Source organism: Pituophis catenifer, unplaced genomic scaffold, assembly GCF_029215685.1.
Source record: "Pituophis catenifer annectens isolate HBS135680 unplaced genomic scaffold, rPitCat1.0.hap2 SCAF_11, whole genome shotgun sequence".
Classification (NCBI taxonomy): Eukaryota; Metazoa; Chordata; class Lepidosauria; order Squamata; family Colubridae; genus Pituophis; species Pituophis catenifer.
Genome location: NW_027256891.1, coordinates 23,246,824 through 23,267,927, shown reverse-complemented (window position 1 = coordinate 23,267,927; position 21,104 = coordinate 23,246,824). Strand labels below are relative to the sequence as shown.

The 21,104-nt window shown below is 44.0% G+C and overlaps 1 protein-coding gene across 1 annotated transcript in view; it reads left to right on the top strand.

The window, feature by feature from the left end:
• Positions 1-2,569: 2,569 nt before the first annotated feature.
• The window catches only part of GRIA3 (glutamate ionotropic receptor AMPA type subunit 3), a 160,391-nt gene continuing 141,856 nt past the window's right edge, over positions 2,570-21,104 (top strand). Inside the window, exon 1 of the mRNA XM_070952128.1 lies at positions 2,570-2,576. Coding sequence (XP_070808229.1) covers positions 2,570-2,576 — 7 coding nt within the window. The remainder of the gene's footprint in view (positions 2,577-21,104) is intronic.

Below are 21,104 nucleotides of genomic sequence, written 5' to 3'. Positions count from 1 at the left end.
GCATCCATATCAGAAAGCAATCTCTACCCAGTGTCAGATAGCAGTCATGCTCTACACAATGACATATTTCATAAGTGCTGGAAGTCACAATATAACATTTCACCCATTCAGTGCAATTTTATCCCCGCTGAGTGTTGCTAATGGACTCAAATCTTCCATGGGAAGGGCAGATCTGATCACCCAGAAGCAGTTATTTTCCACATAGCAAAGGCTTTTAAAATGTTGATTGGGAATTCATTAACCTTGGAGAGCTCAGCCACCCAACGCAAAGTCTCTCTTTCATGAGAATCATAATGCCTTTTCAGGTTTGGTGTCCTCCCGGGGTACCATGGACAGCGACCAATCCATAGCATTTCTATCCAAACGCTCCATAAAAGTTTTCTGACAAAAACACATACAAGCCCATGCACATTGGGCCTGCCCTTGCTGGATTCTCAGCTTTTATAGCCTTTTGGGGGGGGGAATTCTCCAGGGGATTCTTTATTTTAGTAGCCGAGGCCTACACTTAATACTTTTCAAGGAAAAATGTAGATGGCGGCAGCAATTTAGATGGACAGGGCCTTGTTAAATGTGTCAACAAAGCTGGATTGAGTGTCTGTCGGTCTGTCTCTCTCTGTGTGTCTCTGTCTCTCTCTGTGTTTCTCTCTCTGTCTCTCTCTCTCTCTGTCTCTGTCTGTCTCTGTCTCTCTGTGTGTGTGTGTCTTTCTCTCTGTCTGTCTCTCTTTCTCTGTCTCTGTCTGTCTCTCTGTCTGTCTCTGTCTGTATGTCTCTCTGTCTGTCTCTGTCTCTGTCTCTCTGTCTTTCTCTTTGTCTGTCTGTCTCTCTGTCTGTCTCTGTCTGTCTCTGTCTGTCTCTGTCTGTCTCCCTCTGTCTGTCTCCCTCTGTCTCTCTGTCTATCTCTGTTTCTGTCTCTCTTTCTCTGTCTGAATGTCTCTCTGTCTGTCTCTCTCTCTGTTTCTGTCTCTCTCTGTGTATCTCTCTTTCTCTGTATGTCTTTCTGTCTGTCTCTCTGTCTGTCTCTGTCTCTCTCTCTCTTTCTCTCTCTCTCTGTGTCTCTCTTTCTCTGTCTCTCTCTGTCTGTCTCTGTGTCCATGATAGTTTTATCCTCAATCTTCTCCTCCCTGCCACCACCATGAATGCTGGCCCTGCTGCCAACACAAACAAACAAACAAACAAACAAACAAACAAACAAACAAACACAAAATTGCCAGTGAAAATACTTTCCTTTTACAGATTCACTACCGTTATCCTTTTCCATTTTTTTCAGCATTGGAAAAAAAGAAATCTGTGTCGGTTCTAATTCCAGAGTAAATGTTTTGCCTGACTCATCAAAGGTTTATATAAATGGATGTGCTACAACGTTTGATGTGATGTTTCTGGAGCAGAAAGGACTACATAATAGTACTCATGCTTCTTTCAATGTCCAAGGTAACAAAAGGCTTCTCCATTATGGCAGCTCATGCTTGGCATTAATGGAATCATATGTTACAATATGATGTCTTAGGCATAAGTGGCTGAACTACAAGTGCTTGGAAACAAGGACAAATTCACCCTTTGGGGACAAAGCAATCCTCAACACAGAATGTAAATTATTCTAGCATTATTTTCTACCATTTGGCTGCAAAATGTATTATATATTTTACCAACAATATCTACTCATCTGTCAGGATGGAAAAGAAATTCAATTCAATATACAATTCAGATTGTATAGGGATAGGTGAGACCTACTGAAATTCAGGTCTTTGACAATTCGCCCTGGAATAACTCACCACGGCAAACTCACCACAGGACAAGAGTTTCTAAGCTAATATCAAAGAAATGGTGGAACAGAAATATTAACGAAAGGGTGTCAAAAGAGGGACGAAATGAAATGGGAATGACATAAATTTATATATATATATATATATATAAATTTATATATATATATATATATATATATATATATATATATATATATATATATATATATATAAATTTATATATATATATATATATATATATATATATATATATATATATATATATATATATATATATATCCTGTTTCCCCGAAAATAAGACATCCCCTGATAATAAGCCCAATCGGCATTGCATCACCATCAGAAACTTCAACCAAACGTACCTCAGACAGCCTATAGAACCAGCTATGACCCCTATATAACCTCTATACGGCCTCATGGGAGTCTGACAACAGCCAATAGAATATATGTCCTTGCACAGGAACAGGAAGCTCAAGTGCAAAGCCCAAGAGAAGGTGTAAAAACCCCTCACTCTCAACTCCATGTGGACAGCTGTACCAGGGAACCATGGGCTTGATGGTTCTGCTTCATCATTAAACCATCTTTCCAATCAGCCTCCATGTTTCCAGTGCAGTGGTGAAATCCTGCCGGTTCTGTCCAGCTCACGTGAACCGGTAGCGGCGATGGCGCGTGGTTCAGTGAACCGGTAGCAGCAGCAGTGCGAGGCTCCGCCCATCTGCCCAGACATTGTTACTTCCTGGTTTTAGCCCAGAAGTAACCCGTTTTTGACCCTCTGCACATGCGCAGAGGGTCAAAAATGAGACGTGACGATGGCGTGTACGTGAGCGAAGCAAGTGCATGAGCGTGGCGTGCACACTTCCGAACTGGTAGGGAAGGTAAGTAGATTTGACCCCTGTTCCAGTGTCTTTCTCCCAGCTTGGAACTGAACCAGATGGCTATTTCTTCCAACAAAGAGAAAAGCCCTGTGTTGATTTTATTGTGGTTTTTGGAACTGAGTGGAAAGTCTAAGGAAAGCTTTCTTTCTAATAATCTACAACCAGACGCAACGCAAGATGTCACTATTTATGCCACTATTTATTCTTGTGACGGTTGAATCCCAAAGCCCTTTGACATCTTGGCAAGCCCCAGGATCCACTCCTTTTCCTACTCCAGCTTTCCAACTTTCTGACAAAAAAAATTACCTCCTCATCATCTCCTGCCCTGAACGGGGTTCATCGGTGGGTCCTATCGCCCGGTGCATGCTCAGAATTGTTCTTATTCAACTACGGTTTTTTTTCCCCCTCCCTAATTGTTATGAGGTGTTAATTGGCTGCCGTGGTTGTTTAAAGCTTCAGATTGAGAGATTTTTAACTCCGCAAGACAGCAGCCGTAAAATTAAATTTGCTGCTCTTCGCATATCAGGCTTGCTGTCTGCTGCCAAACCCGTTTTTTAACCCAAAACTACATTTTGCAGTCTGGCGAGCCAACATTTGTCCTTAATAATGAAGCGCCCTCGCTCAAATTACAAACAATTTTTTGAACCGCGCTTTCGAAACGAGGTAACGCGTCTCAGGAACATTCCTAATTAACTCCATCAGATGGACGGAAAAAAAATGATTTCTTTTAAAAACAACAACAAAAAAAACGTTGCCTTTTTGAAAAGTGACCTTTTCTATCAACAAACAGACTACTTAATTTAAACAAGAACCCGAAAACTTCAGTGCTGTATGTTTACTCAGTAGCTGAAATAAAGGTCAAACAGTAACAATTGTAAATGTGGCATTTCGCCTTTCATATTTTGGAAAGCATTAATTAAACCTATATACACAGAGAGAGAGAGAGATACTTTGATTTGATCGGGAAGCATTTGAGATGAGAATGTAGGAAGTTAGCACCCACCCTCTCCTAGGAAAATGAAATATTCTAGGAAATATTAAAAAAAAAGGCAGAATATTGTATTTCCCTGGATGAGAAAGGGAGAAACATGTTTTAAAGACAAAACAGCTCCCTGCCCTCCCAATCTTTGTCAATGGGCCATTAAGGCCTGAGCCAGTCTATTCTATACATAACAAAGATCTACCTCCTTCTAGCAGAGCCATAATAATAGGAATTGCCCAAAGCCCCTTCATTACATCATCACCCAGCAAGGCTCAACCAAGTTTGGGACTCAGGACAGACTAGAAGAGTTGCCCCTGCATGGCGCCCATGGGAGTCTGACAACCAATCAGAATACAAGCTCAAATTCAAAGTCCAACAGAGGGCATAAAACCCAGGCGCTCTCAGCATCTCTGCCCTTTTTCTGTTCAGGAGCTCAAGCCATGGGATCCAGTGGTGAAATGTAAAATTTGTTACTACCAGTTCTGTGGACGTGGCTGGGGGGGGGTAATGTGACTGAGTGGGCATGGCCAACTTTTTTTTTTTTTTACTTTTAAAAGCCTCTGACGATCCCAGCTGAGTTGCCTGATCGTCAGAGGCTTTTTTTTTCTTTTAAAAACATTTTTTCTACAACCTCTTCGGCCAAAGAGGTTGTTAAAAAACATGCTTTTAAAAGCCTCTGACAATCAGGCAATTCAGCTGGGATCGTCAGAGGCTTTTAAAAGCATTTTTTCCTACAACCTCTAAAACCTCTTTTAAAAGCCTCTGATGATCCCAGCTGAGTTGCCTGATCGTCAGAGGCTTTTTTTTCTTTTAAAAACATTTTTTCTACAACCTCTTCGGCCAAAGAGGTTGTTAAAAAACATGCTTTTAAAAGCCTCTGACAATCAGGCAACTCAGCTGGGATCGTCAGAGGCTTTTAAAAGCATTTTTTCTACAACCTCTAAAACCTCTTTTAAAAGCCTCTGACGATCCCAGCTGAGCCGCACAATCATCAGAGGCTTTTTTCTTTACTTTTAAAAGCATTTTTTTTGGCCAAAGAGGTAGTAGAAAAAATGCTTTTAAAAATAAAAAAAAGCCTGATGATTGCGTGGCTCAGCTGGGCATGTGGGGAGGGGGAGCAGGGATTTTTGCTACTGGTTCTCCAAACCATCTGCTGCCATCGCTACTGGATCGAGCGATCTGATCCGAGCCGGGAGCATTTCACCCCAATGTGATCCTATTCATCAATAGGATGTTTCAAGTTCCAAGCAACTTCCATGAATCCAGTGTCTCCCCCCACCACCTTGGAACTGAACCCAGTAGGAGGACATTTCTTCCAACAGGATCAAACCAACAGTATGGTTGGCTGCAAAATTACAGGAGTTGAAGTCCACAAGTCTTAAAGTTGCTAAGGTTGGGCATCCTTGCTCGAATGCAGAATTTTGCAATGACTTTCAGGTTGTCTATGGAGATTCTCAGTCATCCAGGACCTGGTTGTCTAAAAACTGCTTTTTTTTTTTCCGAGAGGCAACTGGACTTTCTGATTTTGCTTTGAAGACATTTCGCTTCTCACCCAAGAAGCTTCTTCAGTTCTTTGAAGAAAAACCAGAAAGTCCAGTTGCCTCTATGTCAGAGGTGGTATTCAGCCAGTTCTGACCGGTTCTGACGAACTGGTAGCAGAAATTTTGAGTAGTTCGGAGAACCAGCAAATACCATCTCTGGCTGGCCCCATCCCTGATCTAGTGGCTGCCTCCTGAGTCCCAGCTGATCGAGTCCCAGCTGATTGGCTGGGTCTTCTTTTGTTGCCCTACGCAGGAGAATGGAGCTGGAAAGCATGTTAATGGGGTGGGGTGGGAATGGAGATTTTGCAGTATCCTTCCTCTGCCACACCCACCAAGCCACTCCACGCCTACCAAGCCACACCCACAGAACCGGTAGTAAAAAAAAAAAAATTAATCCCACCACTGCGTCTACGTTCACAAGTATTGGATAGTAGTGTAGCACTCTCCTAAGCATTAGCTCACTTGTGACATCTTTGCACTATCAGTTCTTTGTAAGATTATGTTTAACATCACGTCTTTCCAGGGCCAGAGTTGTCTTTGGTGAGTCTGGTGGGGTTGGGTGCAGAGTAATGGTTGCCCAAACTATTTCGCAACCCGGAATAAATAATAATTCAGCCAAGAGACCTTCCCTCTCCTCTCTGCCAGCAGCCATCCAAGCATGGCTTTAGAAAAAAAAAATCCAATAAAAAGCTTAAGTTTTTGTCACCCCGTGATAACATTTCAGAGCAATTTTGGGGAAGGGAAGAGAGTGTGTGTGAGAGAGAGAGTTAGAAAGTGCTTAATAGAATTAGCCAGGGAATTGGGATGCCCGAATATTTCAGTCAGATTAATGTTAATCATAGCATGGTTTACAGCATAAAGGGAGCTTAGAGAATAAACACAGCTCACTTAATACATCCCTGGAGTAACTTCATTAACTCCAGTGAAGCTACTTTGGGCATAAATCAAGCCTGGGCTTCCAAAGGGGAACTTTGAACAAAACTAATTCGAAAGAGATTATATTTCCTGTTGTTCCCCTCTCTGATTCTCTTCTCTTTTTTCTCTTTTCTCTTCTCCCTCTCCCTTCTCCTTCCTCCCTCCCTCCTCCCTCCTCTCTCCTACCTCCTACCACCTCTCCTCTCCTCTCCCCTCCTATATACCAGAAATGGGTTTCAGCAAGTTCTAACCAGTTCTGGAGAACTAGTAGTGGAAATTTTGAGTAGTTCGGAGAACCGGTAGAAAAAATGCTGACTGGCCTCACCCCCATCTATCGTCTGCCTCCCAAGTTCCAGCTGATCTAGGAGGAAATGGGGATTTTGCAGTAACCTTCCCTTGGAGTGGGGAGGGAATGGAGATTTTACAGTATCCTTCCCCTGGAGTAGTGTGGGAATGGAGATTTCACGGTATCCTGCCACGCCCACCAAACCATGCCCACCAACTAATGCCACGCCCCACCAAGCCACACCCACAGAACCGGTAATAAAAAAATTTTGAAACCCACCACTGCTTCCAACTCTGTTATTCTGCATTCTGTGAGAATCTCAAGGATTGTGGGAGCTGCCACAAAAAGAAGAGGGGAGGTCAACCTAGTCACCCAAGCACCTGAAGGCAAGACAAGAAGCAACGGATGGAGACTAATCAAGGAAAGATCCACCCAAGAACTAGGGAGGAATTTCCGGACAGTTAGACCAACTTATCAGCGGAACGGTTTGCCTTCAGAAGTTGAAGGTGATCCATCCCTTGACATTTTTAAGAAGCGATTCGACAACCATTTGTTTGGGACGGGATAAGGTCTTCTGCCTGAGCAGGCGTGGTTGGACTAGAAGACCTCCAAGGTCCCTCCCAGCTCTGTTCTTCTATAAAGCAGACTCTGATGGCCTCACCCAGCAGTTTCCATAGCTGGGAGTTGGGGGAAGCTTTTGCAAATCTTTTGCTAAAGGTCTCCAAGCTAGTGCAAACGAGAATTGTGTTTTTTCTTTTTGTGCCTGGGTAAGAACAATTAAGCTGCCTCTGCAGTGCAGTGTATCTTGCTAAAGCGACATGTCCGAATATTTATATGAAAGCTTAACGTTTGACCTCTAGATTCGGATTTGCTGGCCTCAATTGGTCTTTTTTTTTTTTCTTCAAACGACAAAGGTTGGTGTGTCACTGCCTTTGCTGGGCGCTTTTGGGTGACCTTGATGAGTTAAAGATAGGTGTTTTAGGAATGCTGGATTTTTTTAAAAAATGCTGGAAATAATGAAAGCCAGGCAACTGGCCGCATTCTACATACCGGATCTCTTGATATGCTCTGTCGGATTGTAAGACTATAAAAAAAACTGAAAAAAAAACGAGCGAGGGGAAGGCACAAAATATCAATCATCTCTCTTTGCAGAAGGAAGTGAAAGGTATTTAGTTAGAGAGACATGCTCTCTAACCTTATTCCACCACCCCACCAAAGCCCAGAAGAAAAAGCAGGAATTCAGCCTAACTGCCATGGGACAGCTTCTTTTTTTAAGAATTCACATTCCTGAACGGTCCATTTCTGTTTCAACAACAGCTGCAAAGTTGTGGCTCAGTGCTTGAAACTTATTACAAAGAGGATACTGCCTCTTCGCTCGGTGTTTTGTATTAACGGGGCTACGACAAGAGGTGGGATTCAGCCGGTTCGGACCAGTTCGGGTTAACCGGATGCTAATTTTACATCGGGTTCACCGAACCAGTAGTTGCAAGGACTGGCTGGCCCCGCCCACCCCACCCCACCCCTCCCAGGAGTCTCCACGCAGCCTGTTTTGGATGCCAGGTAAGTGCAGTGCCCACAAGGGCAAAAAACACGCCTCCCGGAAGTTCTGGAAATCTGGAAATGAGCTCATTTCCAGCCTACGGAGGGCCTCTTGAGGAACTCCGGAGCCCGGGGGAGGCTGGTTTCACCCTCCCGGAGACTCAAGGAAGCCTCCAGAGCCTGGGGAGGGCAAAAAATGGGCCTTCTGGAAGTCTGGAAATGGCCCCATTTCTGGCCTCCGGAGAGCCTTCGGAGCCTGGGGGCAGCTGTTTTCGCCCTCGCAGAGGCTCAAGGAAAGCCCCCAGAGCTTGGGGAGGGCAAAAGCCCCTCCCCCTCACTGTGGTGCAGGAGGCCGAATAGGCCACGCCCAAAACGGCCATTCACACCTAGCAACCAAGCAGAGAACTGGCTGCTAAAATTTTTAAATCCCACCCCTGGGCTACGATGAACTTAATTGTTTCCATCTTGCACTATGCAAACTTTATCTAGCACCTAGGGCTATACCTTTAACAAACCATAATTTGAAAAATTTAGTTCCCCCAGATGTTCTCGTCAAATCTTTACTCTTCATTTACCTTTTTCCTTTTAGCCCAGCAGCTGGGCGCCCTTCCAGCCAAAGCACTGAACTGTAACCACCCACTCTTTTGTTATCTAAGAATGCCCGGCGTTGTCTAATTCCAAAGTTTGCAATTGGCTTGACAGTCCCTCGGCTTCCTTTTGACATTAAATAAAATAAAAATAAAATGAAAGGCATTTTTCGATTCAGGAAGGGCAGAAGGGAGGGTAGGAAGCCTAGCAGAAATGAGCATCTTGCCAAAAGAGAGAAAGATGGCCAGGAGGCTGTGAAAATATCTACAGACCCCTCACATCCTGGACATAAATTGTTTCAACTTCTAACCCAGTGGTGGGTTGCCCCTGGTTCATACAGGTTCTGTCGAACTGGTAGTAAAACCGGTGGGAGGGTTCGCCCACTGACCCTGATGTCATCAAAATGCTTCTACACATGCAAAGAAGCTTCTGTGCTTGTGCAGAAGAGCATGTGTGCGTGCGTGCGTGCGTGTGTGCGAGTGAAGCAAGCGGGCGTGTGCAGCCCCGCTGCGAACCGGTAGTAAAGGTAAGTAGACCCCACCCCTGTTCTACCCTCAAAACCACGTTATAGAGCATTGCACACCAGAACAACCAGACACAAGGACAGGTTTTTCCCCGCATGCCATCCCTCAGCTAAACAACTAATTCCCACAACACTGTCAAACTATTTACTAAGACTGTATCACTACTATTCTTCTCATCCTTCCTATTACCTATCTCCTTTCTACTGATAACTATAACCTTGTTGCTTGTATCTTTACGATTTATATTTTTATTTAGTTTCCTAGTATGATTTTGATTGCTTATTTAATATCCTATGACTATCACTAAGCGTTGTATCTAATGATTCATGATAAATGTATTTATGATGACTATGATCATGATCTATCACTTATAGCTTTTATGTATACTGAGAGTTTATGCACCAAAGACAATTTCTTGTGTGTCTAATCACACTTGGTCAATAAAGAATTCTCTTCTCTTCTCTTCTCTTCTCTTCTCTTCTCTTCTCTTCTCTTCTCTTCTCTTCTCTTCTCTTCTCTTCTCTTCTCTTCTATTCTCAAGAGCCAAGGTGGCGCAGTGGTTAGAGTGCAGTAGTGCAGGCTACTTCATCTGACTGCTAGCTGCAGTTCAGCAGTTCAAATCTCACCGGCTCAAGGTTGACTCAGCCTTCCATCCTTCTGAGGTGGGTAAAATGAGGACCCAGATTGTTGGGGGATGATATGCTGACTCTGTAAACTGCTTAAAGAGGGCTGTAAAAGCACTATGGAGTGGTATATAAGTCTAAGTGCTATTGCTACTCCACTCTACTCTACTCTACTCTACTCTACTCTACTCTATTCTACTCTACTCCTATTCTATTCTATTCTATTCTATTCTATTCTATTCTATTCTATTCTATTCTATTCTATTCTACTCTACTCTACTCTACTCTACTCTACTCCTATTTGATTTGATTCGACTCGACTCAACTCAACTCAACTCAACTCAACTCAACTCTACTTACTCTACTCTACTCTACTCTACTCTACTCTACTCTACTCTACTCTACTCTATTCTATTCTATTCTATTCTATTCTATTCTATTCTTAGCTCTCTGTGTTTGGTTCCCCATGTTTAACAATGAAACCATTATCCTTCTTTCTTTTGATGCCAAATCTGAGAACATGGAAATCTTTTCCAGACTTCTTCTTTCTTTCTTTCTTTCTTTTATTTTAGGATTTTAGGATTCAGGATTAACATATGGTTTATCCATTCTCCTGTCGGGTTGTTGAAGCTCACCCCCAGTGAAATAAACCTGCTCCCTCTGGCAACCTGGAATGTCCATCCTTCTGCCTCTACCTGGATTTTCCAGCAACAGGCAGGTTTTAAATCGTACTTCCGGCTTTAACTAAAGCTTTATTGCTGTAATCCAGAAGTGTACCTAATTAAGGATTGCAGCCTTTCCCTTTCAAAACTCGGGAACCCTCGCCACGAATGACAAAGCTCCCCATGTGCTAAGCCAGAGACTCTGTCCCAAATTTGCAGCACCAAAAGAAATCCCATCTAGCAATCTCATTATTTTGCATCCCTTCGTTCTTTCCCCTGGTCACATCATTGTTCACAGAACAAAGATAGTTCTGGGATTTTTTCTTTGTCTAATTGAATAGGCCCAATCACTTGGCTAAAACACCGCAGCAGATCAATTGGAGTTAATTATTATACAAGATGAAACAGCCAAGAAGGACTGGACATCACAGGAACAGGACACCACAGAGAAAGGGAATTCCCAGGAGAGACTGACATTGTTTCAAAGGTGCCCCATTGCAAACAAGCAACAAAACGGACGATTGTTTGATTTCATTATAGGAAACTGAGGCTAAGATGTCATGTCTACCATGACATGGTATGTGTTCTGCCCCAGCTACGGATACAAAAAAGAACACAGCACACACAAAGTTTGTACAAAACTTAATTTACTAAAATAACTCAATAACTTTGTTTTTCAAAACAAAGGCTGTTAATAAACTTTCTTAACAGCCTACAAGAAACCAAAGATAAAGTAATCACAATCTTACGAAGGTTGGCAGAAAGCCCAGAAGCAATTTGCAGAGAATCCAGACGCGAAGGAGAGTGAACTAAAGTTGTTCCCTACAAATTGCTTCAGTCGGTGTTCCTCCTTAAATAGGCTAAGGGAGTGGCCAATTAGCCCCAAGCCTTACTCTCAAGGAGACCTCTTCCTGCCTTTTGGCCACTCTGCGTGCCCGTGCATTGAGAAGAGGCTCCTCCTCTTGGTCCTCTTCACTTAAAAGAGCTTCTGGAGGTTCTGAAGGCCCTGGCTGAATCCCTGCCTCTGGCACCACATCTTCTCCAACCTCGTCATTGTCTGACTCGAGTGCCAGCTGCACAGGCTGCCGGCACAGCACCACACCAGCCTCCTCGCTGTCGGAATCAGCTACTAGCTGCACAGGCCGCTGACGGGCCACAACAGTATGTGAGAAAGGCCTTGGGAGACAGAGTGAAGAGAGGCTGCCTAGGAAACAGCTTCAGATAAGAGACAGCCTAGCCCGCTGCTGCATAATACAGGTGGTCTTTGACTTACCACCATTCATTTAGTGACCGTTCGCAAGTTACAACGGCACTGAAAAAAAGTGACTTGTGAGCATTTTTCACAGTCATGACCTTTGCAGTATCCTCGTGGTCACACAATTTACATTCAGGTGCTCGACAACCGGTTTGTAGTAGCTATGACAGGTTGCAATGTCCTGAAGTCATGTGATCTTATTTTGCAATCTTCTGACAGGTCAGATTCACTTAACAACCGTGGTATTCATTGAACACCTGCAGTGATTCCTTTAACAAATGTGGCACGAAATCGTAAAATGGGTCAACATTCACCTAACAGATTTCTCACTTAGTGTTGTGGCCCATTGACTGCTGGCCCCTCCAGCAGCCGAATCAGAGGAAGAGGAGGAGGTGTGGGAGTCAGGGTCAGCATCAAGGCAGCCTGAGAGCTCCAAGGAGGAAGAGGGAGTGGAGCTGTCAGAGAGAGAAAGAGAGAGAGAGAGAGAGAGGGAGGGAGGGAGGGAGGGAGGGAGGGAGAGAGAGAGAGAGAGAGAGGGAGAGAGAGAGAGAGAGAGAGAGAGAGGCGAAGTCTGGGCTGTCCATCAGCCCTCATATCGAGAGTCAACAGCCCCCAGATCTGGAGGTGGCTGATGAGGAAGAGGAGGAACAGCTGGGTCCAGTGCCTGATGCACCGATGTCTAGAAGGCAGAGGAGAGGAGAGCAGTGGAAATCTATGGGCCAGTCCTTGGGACAGAAGAAACTTTTTGCCGGGGCTGCCGGCACTCCTAATTAAAGGAATCTTTGAGTTCACTTCAGAGGGTTTGTCACGTTTGGGGAGCTGGGTCAGAACCCTTAGCAACATAAATTCTGAGCCCAATTGTGGTCGTATGCCGAGGACTAACTTGTACGTGGAAAAAGAGGCTCAGGAGGGACCTTCAGATGGTTTAGTCTCCAGGCCTTTGTTCATCTTAGTTGCTCTTCTCTGAACCTTTTCCAAGATCTCAACATCTTTTTTTTGTAGTATAGCAGGAGAAATCATAGAGAAATCAGCTCCGTGTTTCGTTATTGTAGCATTTCCATAAACCGCCGAAGTCTTTTGTTCACCTTTCCTTCCGTTTTTCCTATGAAAGTAGGAGGGGGGAAATATTCTCTTCTTTATGAAAAAATAAATAAATATAACAAGTTTTCGAATTAGTATCCATAAAATGCCAATTAAATGGGAGACAGGTTAGAATTAATGTCACAGTTAATTAGTTAATATATGTGATTATAGTAGCTCTAATTAAAACCCTAATTGACTTTTCATCACTTATCCTATGTTGGCAGTTTGAACAATTAAACTCATAAATTTATACCTCATTTCTATTTGGGGATTTTCATGCTTAGCTTACCCCCCCAATTCTTTTCGGCATGTACTAAAATTATATTCTACATTTTACATAAATGTATCACATCCTGTATAACTATTATTTTACCTATATATTTTGCAAGAGGTTTGCAAGAGGTACGAGTTAGCCTTACAGGTAATATTATTGGTGGGAATACATATAGTCCTCGATTTATGACTACAATTGAGTCCAATTTTCTGTCATTCAGTGAGACATTTATTGAGTTTTCCCCAAATTTACAACCTTTCTTACTACGGTTAAGTGAATTCTTGCAGTTGTTAAGTTACAAACACGGTTGTTTGAGTGAGTCTGATATCTCCATTGCTTGTCAGAAAGCCGCAAAAGCGGATCACATGATCCCGGGGAGACTGCAACCGTCATAAGTACATGCCAGTTGCCAAGCATCTGAGTTTTGATCACGTGACCAAGAGAGGCTGCAACGGTTGTAAGTATGAAAACTGGTCATGTCACTTTTTTGAGTGCTGGGGTAACTGAATGGTCACTAAAAGAACTGTTGTAAGTTGAGGACTACTTGCATTGGAAGGAGAATAAAGGATATCCCTTAGATGCTCATTGTCCAGTTTTTTCATGCCAGGCTCCAGAAACCAAGAAAGACACATTGTTCTTCTATGCAGTTTCCTCTATGGTTCCTTACCTATAGACATAAATCTTGCCAAACTAAAACAGACTACGGTACTTGCACCATAAAACATATAGTCATCATCATTATTGTCTTTTAACAGGGGGAAGAAGGAGAAAGAGAGAGAGACAGAGAGAAAGAGAAAGAGGAAAGAAGAAGGAAGGAAGGAAAGAAGGAAGGAAGGAAGAGAGGGGGAGGGAGGGAGAGAGAGAGAGAGAAAGAGAGAGAGAGAGAGAGACTATATATCTATATTTTTATGTGCCTCGGAAGCTAAAAGCCCATTCTAAACATCTTCCCAAACTCCCTTCTCCTCTCCCTTTCATGAGTAGCTCATAGGAAGAATCCAGTTGGAAAGGTTACAAAATCAAGTTGCTTTTCTAGCAACATCTTCCAAAACGTACAAAGACACATACACACCCAGAAACACAAACACAATGGGGGGGAAGGAGGAGAGATACACACACACACACACACACACACACACACACAGAGAGAGAGAGAGAGAGAGAGAGAGAGAGAGAGAGAGAGAGAGAGAGAGAGAGAGAGAGAAACAGACACAGAGAGAAAGAGAGACGGAGAGACGGAGAAACAGAGAAACAGAGAAAGAGACACAGAGAGAAAGAGAGAAAGAGAGAGAGAGAAAGAAAGAAAGAAAGAAAGAAAGAAAGAAAGAAAGAAAGACGAACAGAGAGAGAGAAGAGAGACAGACACAGAGACAGAGAGACAGAGAGAAAGAAAGAAAAAGACAGAGAGACACAGAGAGACACAGAGAGACACAGAGAGAGAAAGACACACACAGAGAAAGAGACACAGAGAGAGAGACACAGAAAGAGAGAGAGAGAGAAAGACACAGAGAGGGAGAGACAGCGACACAGAGAGAAAGAGACACAGAGACAGAGAGAAAGGGACAGAGAAAGAGAGTGAGTGAGAGAGAGAGAGGAAGAGACAGAAAGAGAGAAAGAAGGAGAGAGAGAGAAAGAAACCCAGAGAAAGAGGGGGGGGAGAGAGGGGGGAGAGAGAGGGAGGGAGAGAGATTGTGATCAGTAGTATGTTCAAGCTGGATCCCTAAGTCAGATAAATGTTCCTTCTTCCTGTTAACTAATTTCGCTCCCTCCGTTCACATTGTTCTTTCTCCTTAATTCCCTTTCATCTTGCTTATTATCATTGCTCCCATCATGCCTGCTGCAAAGTGTGGCCTTCCTTGGAATTAATCAAGCTCTGGCTAATCAAACGGCTGGCATTAGCATAAAGTTCAGTTAATTGTCTCCTTTCCACTTTATGAGGAAATAACCTCATAAAAGCACATTTCTGATTAGATGAAGGGCTCTTTCAAATAATAATAATAATAATTTTAAAAGGCAGTAAGATACAATCGGCTGGCTGCGGATGGTTTTTAAGGAGAAATAAAGGAAAACGATGACTCTTGGATTCGCTATTAGCCAGACTCTTTATTTTTTCTTCTTTTTTTTCTTTTCTATTGGCCCTTAAGCTTTCTCCTTTTATTCCTTCCTTTTTTCCCTCTGTCTTACTCTGTTTTACTTTGTATTTATTTCTATCCTTGTTTTTAAAACTTTCAATAGTGTTATATATGTGTGTGTGTGTGTGTGTGTGTGTGTGTGTGTGTGTGTGTGTGTATGTGTATATAAAAACTAGAGCAAGTCTTGACCCACTCAAGAGCAGAAATAAGAAGAGGATATGTTGGATTGTTATAATGGAAACTAATAGATTGCATTTTAGCCTAGTTAATGTACTGGGTGCATTAACCCGGAGAGCTTAATTTACGGTTCAGCATGTCATTTGACAAACCCAGCAATCAAACAAGTTGTGAAAACAGAAACATAAAGATAACGGGGCACCTGATGTGGATTACAAGTTTATATATCTCTTTCTTGGGGTCCTTTCCTATAGTAAAGAGTTTCTAACAAGAACAGCCTTGGCTTAATGTTGATTGTGAGACTGGTATAATTATGAGAATCTCCAATTTCTGTCCCTGAAATGCTAGCGAGTATGTGAACGTGGAGCAGATATCAAAGTCAAATTTTCTTTTCCAGAGGAAGGAAGGAAGGAAGGAAGGAAGGAAGGAAGGAAGGAAGGAAGGAAGGAAGGAAGGAGGGAGGGAGGGAGGGAAGAAAGGAAGGGAAGGAGGGAGGAAGAAAGGAAGGAGGGAGGGAGGGAAGAAAGGAAGGGGGAGGGAGGGAAGGAAGGAAGGAGAGAGGAGAGGGAGGGAGGAGGGGGGGAGGGAAGAAAGGAAGGAGGGAGGGAGGGAGGAGAGGGAGAGAGGAAGGAAGGAGAGAGGGATGGGGGAAGAAAGGGAGGGAGGGAGGGAGGGAAGGAGGGAGGAGAGGGAGGAAGGAAGGAAGGAGGGAAGGAGGGAGGAGAGGGAGGGAGGAAGGGAGGGAGGGAAAAAGGAAGGGGGAGGGAGGAAAGGAGGGAAGGAGGGAGGGAAGAAGGAAGGCAGGCAGGCATCAGATATTCAGTAAAAGGCAATTGTCTCATAAAAGCCATGTTATACATGAATCTTCTCTAGATGCTCTCAAAATTTCTTTGCAACCAGTTCTTTTGAGCAGCACCAAGAAGTCTTTTTAGGATTCAGAGGCAAATGCAACAACAGTTTATGTGCTAGAAGACTGAAAGTACACGGAGAAGCTTAAGGCAACTCTGACTCTAATTAGGTGCTCCATTCTACTGCCCAGATGTTCCTTCAAAGCAGCGGACAACACTTCTAAAGGAGCAACTTCTTAACATCTGGATGGTCTATCAGGAAGCCTCCCTCCCCCCGTCCCCGCGTGTCCTCAACTGCCTTTTATATTTTAAATCTTATTTTTGATCTTATCCTTGGGCCAAGTGCCATGGACATCCTTGTCTGCGTATGTCAGTCAGTTGGGAGTCTCTGCTGGTGTGCTATTTGTGAGTATTTCAGTGCTAGACAGAAGATTCATCTACAAAGCTTCATGCCAATGTCCACCTCTCTGTTCCAAGTACAGAAAGAGAAGTGGGAAAAGAAGTAAGTAATTTTCAACCAGCTCATCTAGGGCAGTGGTGAAATTCAATTTTTTTTTTTTTACTACCAGTTCTGTGGGCGTGGCTTGGTGGGAGTGGCTTGGTGGGCGTGGCAGGGGAAGGATACTGCAAAATCTCCATTCCCACCCCACTCCAGGGGAAGGATACTGCAAAATCCCCATTCCCATCCCACTCTGGGACCAGCCAGAGGTGGTATTTGCCGGTTCTCCGAACTACTCAAAATTTCCACTACCGGTTCTTCAGAACCTGTCAGAACCTGCTGGATCTCACCCCTGACCTAGGGTGAAAAAAGCTGGTATCCTAATATTTCTCTTCTCTTGATTCTCTACAGGGCCAATACACGGACACCCAGCATTTACTCTATGGTTCTTTGACCGTATGTCAGGCCTGGAAGCCATCTTTTGTATTAGGCCTTCAGACCTGCCACATTTACTACTGTGGGAAACTGGGAGGGGGGATTGTATGGAGCAAGTGTGATATATAGTCATAATAACATTCCTTTCCCAGAGAGTCAAGGACACCTTGCCCTGCACCTGGAAGGCTGGAACTGGGAGGCATCACAAGTTGGGACGGTGCTTGGATGGACATGTAGGTGTTGGGCAGGTAACTTGGCCTTTTCTTTGGGTGGGGAAAACCTGGAAACTTCCAGATTCGGGTTTTCCCAGATGTGCCAATAATAAAATAAATAATAAAATGGAATTCCAATAAAATGGAATTTTGAGGAATTTCAAGTCTTGGAGTTTTCTTTCATTGGGGGTGTTACTTGGAATCCTGAGTGAGTGAGGAGTGAGGAGGGAATGGGGATTTTGCAGTATCCTTCCCCTGCCACGCCCACCAAGCCACACCACGCCACCAAGTCACGCCGACAGAACCGGTAGTAAAAAAAATTGGATTTCACCACTGCCAAAGATGGAGGTATTTGGTGAGATAGCTAAATTGACTTCTTCGATCAGAGAAAAGACGTTAGCTCTGCTTTATTACTGACTGGGAACCCCTTGTAGACTTTTTGCATGAAACAGAAACCAAAACGAACTTATGATTTGTGGTTTTCATGATTAGAAAGAACAGATAATGGGGAAAAAATAGAGTTACGTTGTCACCGTGGAGCAAGGAGTAAATTTATCATTGTACTTAAAACTGCTGTAAAGACGAAGCAATTTCTTTGGATCTTTTCTCTTGCTTGGATCTTTTCATTTTGCATTTTTAGCTCTTTTGTGGTGGGGAGGGATGGGGTTCCCAGAGGAACTATATTTGGAAGATCCTGGACAAAAAGTCCCATCGAAGACATCAAAAAACCCATAAAGGAGAATATCTGTAGCTCAGGGTTGAAATTTAATTTAATTTAATTTATCGCATTTCTATGCCGCCCAACTCCCAAGGGACTCTGGGCGGCTTACAATTAATTTTTCTATAGAAAAATTATTTTTTGGTGCTCTCTTCGCTTGCTTCTTTTCTTGCAGATGTTTCATTACCCCAACCAGGTGTAACATCATCAGGGCTGGTAAGGAACAGAGTTTACTACTGATGATCTTACCTAATTGGGTAATGAAACATCTGCAAGAGACTAACTCAGCTCACAGAGCACCTACATCAAAAGCCCTCAGGTGAAATGCTTACCTGGCCTTAATTCTTCAAAACAATAAAGTTAACCTTGAGTTGTAGAACTCAACTCCCCTGTAGGTGGTTTGTTTTGTTGTTTTTTTGTTTTAAATTACAACCGTTTGAAATTGATTTGCTCCCTGCTGCCTTTCAAGATGCTTTTCCACACTGCAATCTAGCCCACAGCCAACGTGTTCCTGATGGCCTCGCTCCAAAGATGAAGCCCTCCAGGATCCTGCTTAGCTTTCTGATGGCAGGTGAAGAACTCTAGGTGGGGTTGCCATCTTCCCAGGCTAAAATGCCAGGAGGCAAAGGACCCACCCACCCCTTTCCAGGAAGTAATAGCGCCCCCCCCTCAGTTCTTTTGACGTCGCTTTTTTCCAAGATGTCTATGGAGATTCTCAGTCATCCAGGTCCTGGTTGTCCCAAAGGAGCTTTTTCAAGAGATGACTGGACTTTCTGGTTTCTCTTTGAAGACGTTTGGCTTCTCATCCAAGGAGCTTCTTCAGCTTCAGGAGATAAGCAACTTATCTTATCTCGTGGCCAGGAGGACTTTTTATCAGGTTCGCCTGATTCGCCAGTTGCGTCCCTTTCTGGATCGGGACTCGTTACGCACGGTCACTCACACCCTTGTCACCTCACACCTGGACTATTGCTATGGTCCTCTACATGGGGCTCCCCTTGAGGAGCACCCGGAGGCTCCAACTGGTCCAGAATGCGGCCGCGCGGGTGGTGACGGGAGCGACGTGGCGCTCCCATGTGACCCCCCTCCTGCGCGAGCTGCACTGGCTCCCAGTGGTCTTCCGGGTGCGCTTCAAGGTTTTGGTTACCACCTTTAGAGCGCTCCATGGCTCAGGACCAGGGTACTTACGAGACCGCCTCCTGCCACCAATAGCCTCTCACCGACCAGTTCGCTCCCATAGAGAGGGGCTCCTCAGGGTGCCGTCGGCCAAACAATGTCGACTGGCGGCCCCCAGGGGGAGAGCCTTCTCTGTGGGGGCAACCGCCATCTGGAACGAGCTCCCCCTGGAGATACGGAGGATCCAAGACTTACGCATCTTCCGCCGTGCCTTAAAAATGTTTTTATTCCAACAGGCTGGTGTGGCCTAACTCTCCCTTTTAAATGTTTTTAGATAAATTGGATGTCTTAAATTTGTTTTTTGAGCCCAAATTATTTAATCTATTTTTAATAGTTTTTAACTTTTGTATGTTCTTTGTATTTTTATCTTGGCTGTTCACCGCCCTGAGTCTTCCGGGAGTAGGGCGGTATACAAATATGATAAATAAATAAATAAATAAATAAATAAATAAATAAATAAATACATACATAAACTTATCATAAGTAAATGTTTTCCTTCCAGGACTTTCTGTTTCACCTGATCTTATTGGCGCAGCCATGCGCACTTACTAAGTTCTTGAGTGTCTATAGAGATTCTCAGTCCTCCAGATCATGGTTGTCCCAAAGATGCTTTTTTTTCAAGAGGCAGCTGGAGTTTCTGGTTTTTCTTCTCAGAGCTGAAGAAGCTTCTGGGATGAGAAGCGAAACGTCTTCAAAGGAAAAAAAAAAACCCAGAAAGTCCAGTTGTCTCTTGAAAAAAAAAAAAAAACATATTTGGGTTTTTCCCAAGATGGTTTTTTTCACGTTGGGTTGGCTTGCAGCCACAACCTTTTCTGGTGGTCTTCCATCCCGGTGCTTGCCAACTCAACGTTGCTCAACTTGACTGGGAGCAGAGAAAGTTGAATCTGTGCTGCCATCTGCTGCAGGTCCCTTCCTGGGCAAAGCACGAAGGAGTTCCGCTTTCCCCTGGACCAACCTGCTTGGAAATTAACACTCCCGGGAGGACAAGGGCTGGGGAGCCTTTCCTTTCCTTCCTTCCTTCCTTCCTTCCTTCCTTCCTTCCTTCCTTCCTTCCTTCCTATCCTTCCTTCCTTCCTTCCTCCTTTCCTTCCTTCCTTCCTTCCTTCCCCTTCTTTCTTTCTTCTTTCTTTCTTTCTTTCTTTCCTTCCTTCCCACCTCCCTCCCACCCTCCCTCTCTCTCTTTCCTCCTCCTCCCTCCCCTCCTTCCCTTCCTCCTCTTCCTTTCTTTCTTCTCTTTCTTCTTTCTTTCTTTCTTTCTTTCTTTCTTTCTTTCTTTCCTTCCTTCCTTCCTTCCTTCCTTCCTTCCTTCCTCCTTTCCTTCCTTCCTTCCTTCCCCTTCTTTCCTTTCTTCTTTTCTCTTCTTTTCTTCCTTCTCCTCTCCCTCCTCTCCTCACCTCTCTCTTCCTTCCTCCTCCTCCTCCTTCCTCTCTCCTCCTTCCTTCCTTCTTTCCTTCCTTCCTTCCTTCTTCCTTCCTTCTTCTTCTTCTTCTTTCCTTCCTTCCTTCCTTCCTTCCTCCTTCCTCCTTCTTCCTTCTTCCTTCCTTCCTTTCCTTCTTCCTTCCTCTTCTTTCTTTTCTTTCTTCTTTCTTCCTTCCTTCTTTCCTCCTCCTTTCTTCTTTCCTTCCTTCCTTCCTCTTTCCTTCCTTTTCTTCCTTCCTCCTTCTTCCTTCTTCCTTCTTTCCTTCCTTCCTTCCCCTTCTTTCTTTTTTCTTTCTTTCTTTCCTTCCTTCCCTCCTCCCTCCCACCCTCCCTCTCTTCTTTCCTTCCTCCCTCCCTCCCTCCCTCTCCTCTCCCTCCCTCCCTCCCTTCCTTCCTTCCTTCCTTCCTTCCTTCCTTCCTTCCTTCCTTCCTTTCTTTCTTTCTTTCTTTCCTTCCTCTCCTTCCTTCCTTCCTTCCTTCCTTCCTTCCTTCCTTCTCTTTCCTTCCTTCTTCCTTCCTTCCTTCCTTCTTCTTTCTTTTTCTTCTTTCTTTCCTTCCTTCCCCCTCCCTCCCTCCCTCTCTTCTTTCCTTCCTTCCTTCCTTCCTCCCTTCTTTCTTTCTTTCCTTCCTTCCTTCTTTCCTTCTTC